General features: G+C 40.8%; 2 protein-coding genes across 5 annotated transcripts in view; both read left to right on the top strand.

Annotated features, from left to right (window-relative positions):
- The window catches only part of LOC100745811 (proton-coupled amino acid transporter-like protein pathetic), a 33,868-nt gene extending 28,995 nt beyond the window's left edge, over nucleotides 1-4,873 (top strand). For 2 of the 3 annotated variants that reach the window (XM_012394626.3, XM_003486058.4), the window contains exons 3-5: nucleotides 386-793; nucleotides 1,122-1,482; nucleotides 2,540-4,873. In XM_012394626.3, coding sequence (XP_012250049.1) covers nucleotides 386-793; nucleotides 1,122-1,482; nucleotides 2,540-3,133 — 1,363 coding nt within the window. In that variant the 3' untranslated portion in view covers nucleotides 3,134-4,873. The remainder of the gene's footprint in view (nucleotides 1-385; nucleotides 794-1,121; nucleotides 1,483-2,539) is intronic. The other variant, XM_012394625.3, reaches the window with a different exon arrangement.
- A 3,560-nt stretch (nucleotides 4,874-8,433) lies between these two features.
- LOC100741451 (coiled-coil domain-containing protein 93) lies at nucleotides 8,434-12,181 on the top strand. Of its 2 annotated transcripts, XM_012394624.3 has the most exons (14): nucleotides 8,435-8,675; nucleotides 9,113-9,226; nucleotides 9,302-9,396; nucleotides 9,455-9,566; nucleotides 9,641-9,799; nucleotides 9,880-10,068; nucleotides 10,139-10,189; nucleotides 10,250-10,354; nucleotides 10,447-10,664; nucleotides 10,754-11,070; nucleotides 11,153-11,273; nucleotides 11,362-11,446; nucleotides 11,657-11,810; nucleotides 12,075-12,181. In XM_012394624.3, the coding sequence occupies exons 1-14, from the start codon at nucleotides 8,625-8,627 to the stop codon at nucleotides 12,092-12,094; spliced, it is 1,791 nt and encodes a 596-aa protein (XP_012250047.1). In that variant the 5' UTR covers nucleotides 8,435-8,624; the 3' UTR covers nucleotides 12,095-12,181. The 2 variants fall into 2 exon arrangements, 1 of the variants encoding a protein (XP_012250047.1); XR_004460853.1 differs by lacking the exon at nucleotides 11,362-11,446 and having other exon boundaries at nucleotides 8,434-8,675.
- The last annotated feature ends 371 nt before the right edge of the window (nucleotides 12,182-12,552 follow it).

Below are 12,552 nucleotides of genomic sequence, written 5' to 3'. Positions count from 1 at the left end.
GGTCGATCGTACTCATCGAACGCTTCGATCCTCTCTGTTCTCCCTACTGATCCGTGATCCTTGTGCGTGGCGTGCACGCGGTGCGCGAGTACGAGAGGAAAATCTCTCACACGCGCGTCGCTCTCTACGCTTCCCTCGTCTACGCGCTCGTATATATGCGTATACACTTACACACTTTTTTTTTTCCCAATCTGAACAAAGAACACTCGCGTATAATCGGTGCGTGAAAAAGGAAAAAAAAACACGGTCGTGTCGTACGTACCGTAGCCGTAAATCCCCGCGTCAGACACTTCTTTACTCGCCATCTCAAAACTATGATATTAAATGTCCCTTTTATATCGGACAGCCGTTAACTCGACCGGATACTAACGACTTTGTTTTGCAGATACAAGTGCGAGAAAAATGACATACCGATTACCGTCACGAACGGCTCGACGTTACCGCTCGTGGAAAGACCGAACGACGAGGAAGCGGCCCTTTACAATCCGTTCGAGCACAGGAAGTTGGCCCATCCGACTTCGGATCTGGATACGTTGATACATCTTCTGAAAGGAAGCTTAGGAACGGGAATTCTAGCGATGCCAATGGCCTTCCGTAACGCCGGTCTGTTGTTCGGCCTGATCGCTACCTTCTTCATCGGTGCTGTTTGTACCTACTGCGTTCATATTTTGGTCAAATGCGCTCATAATCTATGCAGGCGGACTCAAACGCCGAGTCTAGGGTTCGCCGAAGTCGCGGAAGCCGCGTTTCTGGTCGGTCCTGAGCCGGTACAGAAATACGCTCGCCTAGCCAAGTAAGCTCTCTTCTTTTCCTCCGTTACGTTCGCGTTATCCGAGTCTTTCGCTTTCTCCGAATCTTTTTGAAATTCGTCCTACTTAACTCGTCAACCCGTTGAGCAGTTATAATCGGACCATTAGACCACTGTTATCCGTCATCTGTCGTAGTTAAGTTTCCGCTATTCTTTGTCAAATTTCAACTGTTCGTTTGAAAGCGCGTCTTCCCTGTTCCAAGATCGTACGCGATAAGCATCGAGTAAACTTTTGTGCCGCTCGGCGGCCGAAAATCAGCATAAGAAAATCAAGATAAGACTCGAAAGTAACCCGTCTCTGGAATTTTTTCAGGGCGACGATCAATTCGTTCTTAGTGATCGACCTGATAGGCTGCTGCTGCGTGTACATAGTTTTCATTTCAACCAACATCAAGGGGGTGGTCGACTACTACACGGAGACCGACCGCGATGTTCGATTTTATATGGCGGCGTTGTTGCCTTTCTTGATCGCTTTCTCGCTCGTGAGAAACCTGAAATTCCTGGCGCCGTTCTCCATGATCGCCAACATATTGATCGCCACTGGAATGGGGATCACGTTCTACTACATTTTCAGCGACTTGCCCAGCATCAGCGATTTACCCAACTTTTCGAGCTGGTCTCAGTTACCTCTGTTCTTCGGTACGGCCATCTTCGCTCTCGAAGGCATCGGTGTGGTAAGTACGATCGACGAATCCCGATCGAATCCTCGTAAATTTCCTCTTTTCCTCTTTTCTTCTTTTCTCTGTCAATTTCTGTCAATTTCCGTCAATTTCTGTGAATTTCGTCGCACGAGTACGAAAAACGGATCGCTTACTCTCCTCGTTCGTGTATTACGAAAAGTCGACGATATTCTTATTAAGTTATGGAGTTAATCGTTGCTATGGCTCCTGAATAACTCAGCGTCATCTTTGAAACGATATTTTCACGTCACCGATATCTTCTCGCGGAATTTAGCATCTTACGTAGTTGGTGAGTCTATTTTATAGAGTCGAGCGTATCGTTGGTATTCCGTTCGAAGCACGCTCGGTCGCGAACATAGCGGTTGAATCGCGTTTAGTATTTCGATCATGCGATAAACGGTTACGAACGTTTGCCGGCTAGACGCCGCGCCGCGTCGGATCGAAAATTCCGACGAACGATCGCGATCGCGGTGAAATTCACACTTCGATATTGCGCGCTTCTCCAGCGGCCTTGAAGCTTTGCGATTTCTTTTCCCTTTTTTTTTTTTTTTTTCGTTTCTTAAGCCGATAGAACGTTCTATAGAACGACGATCGATCCCCGATAAATTTCCATACTTTTTAACGTTGAAACAAAACGTTGTAGCTGCGTACGATTTAACGATAAAGATCGAGGATTAATCCAATCTCGGCTTTAATCTATCGGATTGAAAGTTACCGTGGATTAAATCGCAGGATACTCTTCTTTAAGTACCCACTACCAGCGCGATAGATATCGTGTCTAGCTTTCTAGTAGAAATGTCATTGTCATAGTCGTAGGAGTCGAACGGATCGCGTAACCGTAACAGGTAGAGCGTGACATGATCGTCGATGCGATTTAAGGACGTTCTTCGAGTTCGTTGTTCGAGAGGTTCGCTAAATTCCGCGATCGAAAAGACCGTTTCAAAGTTCTGCGAGACGAATCGTTCTGGACAGAGATAGAAGGGGAAATTTAAGCAAACCTGTAAGCTGGATAAGATAAATCTTTGAATCATGAAAATGGTGTTTTTCACAGGTGATGTCTCTGGAGAACAATATGAAAACCCCGACGCATTTCATCGGTTGCCCAGGTGTGCTCAACACTGGTATGTTCTGCGTGGTATTGTTGTACAGCACCGTCGGTTTCTTCGGCTACTGGCGGTACGGCGAGGACACGAAAGCCTCGATCACTCTGAACCCAGAGCAAAACGAGGTTCTGGCCCAATCGGCCAAGTTAATGATCGCGGTTGCCATCTTTCTCACCTACGGTCTCCAATTCTACGTTCCGATGGAAATTATCTGGAAGAACCTGAAACAATATTTCAGCTCGAGGAAACTCCTCGGCGAATACCTAGTCCGTATCCTGATGGTGATCTTCACGGTGGGCGTGGCGATCGCTATTCCAAACCTAGGTCCGTTTATCTCTTTGGTAGGCGCTGTGTGCCTGTCCACTCTCGGTTTGATGTTCCCTTCTGTAATCGAACTGGTCACTGTATGGGAACAAGAGAACGGTTTGGGGACGTGCTACTGGAGGCTCTGGAAGAACCTAGCTATCATCCTGTTCGGTGTATTGGGTTTCATAACCGGAACCTACGTCAGCATCCAGGAGATCATCGAAGAGGACAAATGAAGCGCCGGGTTCGAAGGAGCTGCGGTGCGACGGAATAATCGCTCAGCGCGTACCACAGATGCCGGCGTGTCGTTGGACACCTTCCGCGCTCTCGTCGAGCGAACTCGTCGTCCGACCAGAGGAACGACGATTACGACCACCGGGAGGGTGGGTGATGCTGCCGCGGCTGGATCATCCAGCGAAAGGTCATGCGAGCGCGCGAGCTCTCGACTCGTAGCTTCGTCTCGCTCCTTTTATACGTTTCACTTCACGCTATTGATAGCACGACGGCTGTATCGACGACGAAGACGTTATCCGTTAGATAGGATCCATCGTCGATCCTCGGATCTTTTCTCTCTCTCTGTTTCTTATTTCTTTGCTGTAATCGTGCGCGTGTATCGCGTCTAGGTACTAAGAGGAGTTTGCGTATCGAATTTCTGTACGGAAAAATTGCTTGTACGTATCTCTTGGTTCTCTACTTTTCCGAGCACGAGTTTTTCTTTCCTTTTTTTCTCTTTTGCCTTTCTTATGAAAAAATTCAGTTCCTTCCAAGGAACGCGAAAGAAGCAAATTCCGTCTATCTTGTTCTCGGCTGATTGTAATCTCGAATATACGATCGTTGCGACGATAACGATAATACAGGAAAAATTCAAAGAGCGGAGATACGCAAATTTCTTTCACGCGCAAAGCAACGTTAATCGAGCAAAGAGAATCCTCACCACTGCTTCGCCACTTTCCATGCGACCCGCGTAATCGATGTACAACGCGTACGACATGAGCGCGTGGCTAGATATCATAGAAAATTCGATCGATCTTCAGCGATTTACGTCAGAATCGTCGCTACTGACGTCGGGCTGTACAACACCGTACGCCAAGTGTACGGTAAGAATCATTAATGCGGTATGTTGACCTATGCGTAGGCGGTTTCATATGTTCCATTACGCAACGACTCTGCGAATAAATTAAATTTTCGTATTATATCTTTCAAATTGTCAAATTCTCAGTTTCGAATTTTCGAATTTCGAAATTTCCACGCGTTAAATTGACAAATTTCACAAATTTTCGAAAACTTATTTCACATCGTGCGACGTTAATGATTTTTACCGCGCATTCCTATACATTCGAGCGATTAACCGAGCAAAGTCAATAGCACAACGTGGCTCGGAGTACCCGGATCCACGAGATCGTCGATTCCACGACACGCGGGATCCGTGAGAATTATCGAGACGAGTATCATCAAGTACGTGGATAGAGGCGCCCATTTTCCTCTGCCTTCTTCTCTCCTTCTTTCTCTCTCTCTCTCTCTCACTCTCACTCTCTTTTATTATTTATTCGCGTTGCGTCGATCGTGCGCACGACGAAGCTTTACCATCGACTTGACACAACTGCGGGACGGTTTCTTTTTGTCGTTTTTAGTAGCTTACGCGCGTATTATGTACGAGTATAGATACGTAAATTATACTTAAGCGTCATTTATACCTACGAACAAGGACCGTTCGCGTTTTATATTTCTTTTCTTTTTTTCTTTCGCATTGACGTGCGTTCGTTCGTTCAATTTCGCCGTGACAAAAGAGCGGTCTGTGAGATAAAGAGGTTTCCGAGGCCGATCATCGATCGAAACTATTTTATAGCTGATAATGAGAAATTATCTTCTTATCGTAGAGCTTGCTAATCACATTCAAAAATCAGAACAGAACACAACGGAACAAAACGGAACAAAACGGAACAGAACGGAACAGAACGGAACAGAACGGAACAGAACGGAACAGAACGGAACAGAACGGAACAGAACGGAACAGAACGGAACAGAACGGAACAGAACGGAACAGAACGGAACAGAACGGAACAGAACGGAACAGAACGGAACAGAACGGAACAGAACGGAACAGAACGGAACAGAACGGAACAGAACGGAACAGAACGGAACAGAACGGAACAGAACGGAACAGAACGGAACAGAACGGAACAGAACGGAACAGAACGGAACAGAACGGAACAGAACGGAACAGAACGGAACAGAACGGAACAGAACGGAACAGAACGGAACAGAACGGAACAGAACGGAACAGAACGGAACAGAACGGAACAGAACGGAACAGAACGGAACAGAACGGAACAGAACGGAACAGAACGGAACAGAACGGAACAGAACGGAACAGAACGGAATAAAACGGAACAGAGCAGAACAGAGCGAAACAGACCAAAACAGGGCAGAACAGACCAAAACAGGGCAGAACAGACCAGAACAGAACAGAACAGAATAGAACAGAATAGAACACAGCGGAATCAGTTACTATCGATCATTAACAATTTTTAATACGCGAAGATAATAAATCATTGAACCGAAATAGAAGGTTGATCGATTTAACACCGCCGGAAATCGCCAATCTGTTCCTAGTGCACATTGCACAAAAAGAGACGAAAGAAAACGTACAAAGAGCGTTTATTAATTAAGAGTAAGAAACGTAATGGCACGTAGGTGTGATAATATCGCGACATGCACGCTTGCTAGTTTGTAAGAAGTTTAGCGAGAGGCGCCGACATTTGCGCGTCGTCGTGCGAGATTAGCACACTGATAGAACTAATCGAAACGCCCATTTCGATCACCAAGGCGAATTCGCAACGAATATGCCGAATAGACGCGTAACATCGATTCGTCGAATCGTGTCAGGGTCTTATAGAATATCTTCGACGATACAATTTTCTCGTGAAAATCTCAAAGAAGATCGTTCGTTCTATCGTCGAGTCGTCAGAGTTGGACGAATACTTACGACACAGGACAATAAAAGTGAACTTTTTTATTAACGACGAATGAAGATGATAATCTTGTCGAAGAATAGTACAAAGACTAAACAGAACGCGTAACAATCCGTTTCTCACTCTCGTTTCCGTATTCGACTCGAAATTAATTCGTAGAATTTTTGGATCGTTCGTCGTTTAGATCCGACATCTGAGATTGCACGGTCCACTCGACGAGCAAAGGATCTCGACGAAATTAAAACCGCCAATTTCGACCTTCGTTTCAGCTTTATATTTTCTCGAAGAGCTATTTTCATTCGAAGAGTAATACGCTTCGCGACACGCGTCGCACAGCGACAGATCGCGAGGGCACGATCGTTCGTCGCTTCGACTATTTTCGATCGCCGTCCGCGCGGATTTTTGTCCTTCGTACTTCGAAGGCACGCGATACTGTCTTTTTAGTGCCTTGATTCTTTCGCCTCGCGGAAATCGTAGGATGTAAGACTGGATTTTGCGCAGAATGTGTAACGAAAGTTGTTATAGATCAATATCGCTGCGAGCAAATTTCTTTTACTTACAGCGTCAAGCTTGTTAGACCGTGACAACTTTAGCGATGTATTCTGCGCGTTAAACGAGAATCTAAATCTCGTCGTGTTCTGTTTCGATCTTGGAACGATTCGAGTGATTCTTCGACCGCGACAATGTATTTTGTACGAGAAGAAACGACGTAGAAAGACACGGTTCATCGAGAATACAATAATCAATGCACGGTAGTTATTGCCATTTTCGGAAAAATGTTCGTATCTGGTGTACGCGTTTCGTTCAGAACAGGGTAGAAACGAACTGTTCCTCTTACTTTTTCGAGCCACGGAAAACTGCTGAATTTTGCCAAACTTCGTCCATGTTTCGTCATTTTCTCTACTCTTCCATTCTTTTTCCATCGAGAGTCTTTGTTGTCTTTTTTCTCTTTTTTTCTTTTTTTTTTTCTGTACATATGCGTGTACGTATGATATTTTGTACACGATAGCACACGAGAATAGTTCGGGGTAGTTGTATCGTAATTTTAAAGCCAAGAAAATTCTGTCGTAACGAGGACTCCATAGACTCTAGGTAGGATCGTGATTTATGCAACGTATTTAAGAGACGAAAAATTGCAGACATGTATAGATATACCGTTCCGCCGCTTTTTTTACCTCGGACTTCCATGATGAATCGCGCGTCTTTGTGGCAATGGTTGCCGCGCAGAGGATGTCGTTTCACGTGCACGCGTGTTTCGTGCATGCCGTCAATTTTTGTCGGTCATTGTACCAAACGATGTTATGAATATTTAATACACAACGATTTGCAAAAGAATACAGTGTTACTTTGTATCCAGTATCTTTCGTCCTTCCTTCCGTTCCTCGACCATTCAACTTTTGAATAAAGGAAACGTTCGATTTCTGCCTAAGATTATTTATCTAAATACTTGATTTATATTCGATACGATACGCCATGCGTATCTTGCCTTCGTATTGTATTTATATTGCGTTTCTTCGGTATTATTACACATGCAAACGAATTAAACTATTCTAAAAGTATCGTAATCATAATAGATCATAGATCGAGTACCTGAAATAAAATTTGTACGGTGCTGTTAATCAAATGGAAAGTTTCTCGACAAGAAAATATATTTCGCCGTATTAATTTCATTCCAAGGTGAATAATCCAGTACCAAGGCAAAAAACAGAACTAAGAGTAACGTTATCATTCGTGAAAGTTTCCATGGTGATTGTTGTCGTTATTGTGCAAAACGTACGTACGTTCTTGTTCCGCACACCGCACATTTGCGTCATTACAAGGTAGTATCACACCTGTAATAGGAAGCATTAAAATTGATAACGTTAATCAGCCTCAGGATGTAAAAATACCGTTCAAATAACGTGTAATTCTAGTTAACTCGTATGTCTGGAAAATTCCTTCGGAGCGCAAAAGGAGATAATTGAAAAAATCGAATAGAAGATACGAGCAGTTTTCCGCTATTAGTGATTCCTGTTCCGCGTGTTCTATGTTTCGCAATAATTCCTATTATCGTTTTATATAATAATTTAATAACTTTTATACCTTCTTTTAAAGAAAGACGGAGAGGGGGAAAGGGAGGAGAGCGAGACTGATCAATTACGAAAGCTATAATAATAAATCAATTCCGCTCTTTACTATCGCTTAAAAATTCACATTCATTTGGATATAAATACACCAAGAAACGTCAACTTTTCTTTTCTTATTCTTCAAAATAAAATTAAAAAGATATTATTGCATCGCGTTATTATAGCAAGGCTTTTTAACATACTTGTTCAAAAATATTTATACGTACATAAACTTTATTTAAAGAAAAGGGAACGATATTTATATCTCCAAATTTTTATTCCAAATCCATTTGGAACTAAACCAATAAATGTAGTGTATTTTTATAAAGCGTTAAGTAAAATTTAAAAAGAACCAATGTTTTATATTTTCAAGTAGTTGTCATATTTTAGTTTCGATTCATACTACTGTTCATTGACAACCGTTTAAAAAGCGGAAACTATCGTTCGAACGCACATAGAAACTCGACTTAAAGATCGTCTTTGAGGCGTGAGGGGAACAAAATGGCTAAAGCGACAACAATAGTCTACGCTATTAAGTGACAGAACGCCATACAACTTGAATATTATCAAATAGAAACATTAATTATTCGTTTGAGATATATTCAGTGCATATCGATAGCTCGGCTTTACACGATCCAGGGAACGTAACCATGTTAAACGACGTACCAAAGAGATTAACACGAAGCTCTGAAACAACTGAGGTATGTTCAAAACACAGTCCTAGGTATAGATAAACTAACAGCTCGCTGGTCAAGGTTCGTAAGAAGAAGACAAACAGGCTAATCAGTTTTATTTATTTATTTACAATGCGTCTTTATCACGGTATATGTCAATAATGGAGCATGCGATGTTACTTCCAAGTACTTTCTACTATATGCTTTATGTTTAATAATATCCAATTTATTTTCAACTTCTTATCTTTTAATATGCCTCGATAACATCTTCATTTACATATTTCTTTATTTATCTCTGGTTTAAATATTTTAATCTAAATATTATAACCGGACATCTCTCTCTGCTAGTAGCCCTCTGTCGGAAATTGCTTCTACCAGCAACCGCGTACTAAACGGAGAGCGGGAAAATACGACCTAATAAAAAAATGAAATTCAATCGAAAATGCATTGCAAACTATTTTCAGCCCGATGTTCGCGAAGATGAAGAACAGACGGAAAGATTTCAAGATATTATCGACTTACTTCTTGCAGCAGGCTATTTTCGAGCCAGAATAAAAGGATTATCGAATTTTGATAAAGTACGTATGAAATGAATTCCCTTCGACTGTTGTAAAGAACATACTAAGACCAACAAATATTATCCTAACATTTAGGTAATTGGCGGAATGACGTGGTGTATAGAGTCGTGTAACTTCGATGTAGATATCGATTTATTGTTTCGAGAAAATCTTACTATAGGCCAAAAGATGTAAGTAAACTTATAAAACCTTTGAAATATTCAATGTCTTATACATTTTATATTACAGTTCATTGACCGAAAAAATTGTAGCTATGCTACCCAAAATGAACTGTCCATATCGCATAGAACCACATCAAATTCAAGGCTTGGATTGCATTCATATTTTCCCTGTTATTCAGGTAACTGATTCGTTTTCTCGAATTTCAGCTTTTCATTTTTTCAAATTATTTTCATAACCGACAATAAATTTTAGTGGTTGGTTAAACGTTCGATGGAAACTCGAGAAGAAACGGCAGATTTTGTACGATCGTTTGCTTTGAGTCAATTTCACAAAAAGCATTCCTTTGTTCAAGATTCGTCTATAGCAGAAACTGGCAAAGAAAATTTAATAAAAAGTATTCGCTTGATTAAAGTAAGATACGTTATTTTCAAAGTTTCGTTTAGGCCGATATTTGTAATCTAAATAGTTAGACATATATAATCTTTTCATAGAAATCGTACGAACCTCGACGTCTTTTTAAGCATAAAGATGATGTTAAAAGAGAAGAATCTACTAAATTTCTTGGTACTGTCTTGGAGTACGAAGCACCTTTGTATTCTATAAAAATTGCTTCTCCGTCCGCTGAAATTGCTTCGTCAGATGTCAAAGAAAATGAAAATAAAGAAGAGCTAAAGGAAAAGGTAAACGTTTTGAAACAATGTTCTGTCAAATAAGTGTTTAACGAAGACTGAGTCAAATTTATTTTCATAGGAAAATACAGATCAGTTAACTGGGAACCTAGCCGCTATAGAAGAAAGTTCAGTGAGTAATCGTATCAATATGATCGGTATCATAGACACTCATTTTTTGTAATTCATACAGGCTCGTTTAAGCGTAGTAGCCGTAGGTAATATCGTTGGTATCCAAGCCCAAGAGATTGCCAAAGTAACCGAAGAATATGCGGCGATGTCGATTTCCCAACCTGTGGTAAATCTTTTTCAATTTTAAATTTAAACAATACAATATTCATTACAGACTTAAGTAATTAAATCATCTTCTACATATTCAAATAACCACAGGAACCTAGTGGCACAAATTCCTCAGCAGCTTTGACTGCGTTAGAGAATCAAAGAGCTGCGCTTCAGAATCGTGTTCGTAAATTAACGAAAGAGAAAGACGCTTTATCCGCTAAGCATTTAGAATTAATCGAAAAACTGAACGAGTCTCGTACAAAGCGGCAAGCTATTGAGCGTTCGTTAAAGAAAGCAGAAGAAATGGATATCAATGAAAACGATAGGCACTTATCTTCTTATTATCCTTTTACGGTTTTATATCTTTATAATAGTTGCGTAACTTTTGAATAAAAACGAAATGTTATTTGTTTAGTATCTACAAACGATTGGAAGAACTTCTTTTAGTCCACGATGGTTTGAAAGAGCAAGAACATAATTTCCGAGAACAATGCAAATCCGATTTAAATCTCTTGAAAGGTAAGTTACAAGAAATCGAAAGTGGTACATCGGAAGAGGAGGAAGATCGCTTAAAGGAGTACGAGCAGCAAAAGGAAGCGCTCGCTAAAGTCAGATTGCAGTTAGCTAAAAAGAATAGAGCTATTGCATCCTTAACCAGACAATTGGACGATGTTCCCGGTCGTTCGGAACTTACGCAATATCAAAGACGATTTATGGAACTTTATAATCAAGGTTTGCCAATTTATTTTTATACATCGGCATTCGCTTACTCATCGCGTGCACCAAATATTCTCTCATCGTCGTTAATTTTCAGTTTCGGCAAAACATAAAGAAACAAAACAATATTACACATTGTACAATACTCTGGACGATACAAAAGTTTATTTAAGTAAGGAATTATCACTATTAAATTCGATCCAAGATAATTATAATGAGTAAGTAGTTGGTAAACCTTATATATACGCGTGTTATGCATCGATAACGGTTGTTTGCATTTCTCTTTCTGTCCACCGTGTTCACCAGAGCAATGGCATCAACAAGCGGTAAAGAGCAATTTCTTAAACAATTCGATGAGATCGTCGCAGGCGTAAAACGCAATAAGGCGAAGGTGAAACATATATTTTCTACAGTAATTTTTACAATTTATTCCGTAAAACTCGCGTTTCAAAAGCTATAAGTATTGCTGCAGCAAATGAATATATCTCTGAAAAAGGGAACTATTCGACTTTAAAAACGGGCTTTAAAACCTAATTCTAAGTTGGCAATAAAATACAAGAAGCTTTGCTATATTCTAATAACACGATCGTGTCTCATGTAGGTGGAGAAACGATGTGCTGACGAAAAAAATAGAAGGGATGCACTTAGCCGGCAACTGGTCACTCTGATAGAACAACAACGTAAATACGTCGCTGCGGTCAGACAACTCACTATTGAATGTCGTAAAAATGAGGCCTTGCTCGCGCAACTGCGGGGTCCGTAGATACAGATTTCATTTCCGCTTATCTAAAAACGTATCGGATCCTCGTATTTTTGCCTCGCGATTTTTTATTTCGTTATTAATATGATGCTGAAATTGTGTCGAAGGAATGGATACGTCATCCGAACAGTACAATAGTTAAGGCTCAACATTGAGAGCAAGACTGCGAGGAACAAGCGAGGTCAGATCAGCGGTGGCTTCTATTTATATTCACGCTATGTACATACCATTAATACATATCAAATTCCTGTTATTTTAGATACATATTCGAAAGGGTAGTCCGGTGTTAGAGAGGCTTTTAAATGAAACCATTCCTTCGCTCCGTGTAATATTAATCTTATGAGAAAGAATATATATGAACTCACTGGAATGTGGTTTTCCGTTCACCTCCCGCGTGTTATTCTTATACATATATCAATCTTTATTGAGACAGTAGCCAATGATGTATCTGATATATCGATAAATTTGCCTCAAAAAATGTATTTGCGCGATTATGAAGCTGGAGTCGTAATTAAACGAAAAAATTCGTAGCATTGTAGATACCACAGTCGTATGTAGTCGTACAATTTAAAATAGTAAAATGTCAAAGTCACATGACGTACGTGTACGGCAAAGAGTATAGATGATTACGATATATAATATATACACACCTTGGAACAATAATTTTAGTGCAATAATAGATAGCTACTTATTGTTTTCTTTTTCACGCTTGGCAAGTCGGTGTTTCCTCGTTACGC

The sequence above is a fragment of the Bombus impatiens genome, unplaced genomic scaffold (assembly GCF_000188095.3).
Source record: "Bombus impatiens unplaced genomic scaffold, BIMP_2.2 scf_0096, whole genome shotgun sequence".
NCBI classification, from domain to species: domain Eukaryota; kingdom Metazoa; phylum Arthropoda; class Insecta; order Hymenoptera; family Apidae; genus Bombus; species Bombus impatiens.
The sequence above is the reverse complement of the archived record's forward strand: the minus strand, read 5'-3'. Positions and strand labels throughout refer to the sequence as shown.

Excerpts from the sequence above, each read along its gene's own strand:
- LOC100741451 (XM_012394624.3), top strand. The coding sequence starts at position 8,625 with ATGTTAAACGACGTACCAAAGAGATTAACACGAAGCTCTGAAACAACT. Across the intron at positions 10,355-10,446 it reads TGTCGATTTCCCAACCTGTG|GAACCTAGTGGCACAAATTC; the intron begins GTAAATCTTTTT and ends AAATAACCACAG. Across the intron at positions 10,665-10,753 it reads GATATCAATGAAAACGATAG|TATCTACAAACGATTGGAAG; the intron begins GCACTTATCTTC and ends TTATTTGTTTAG.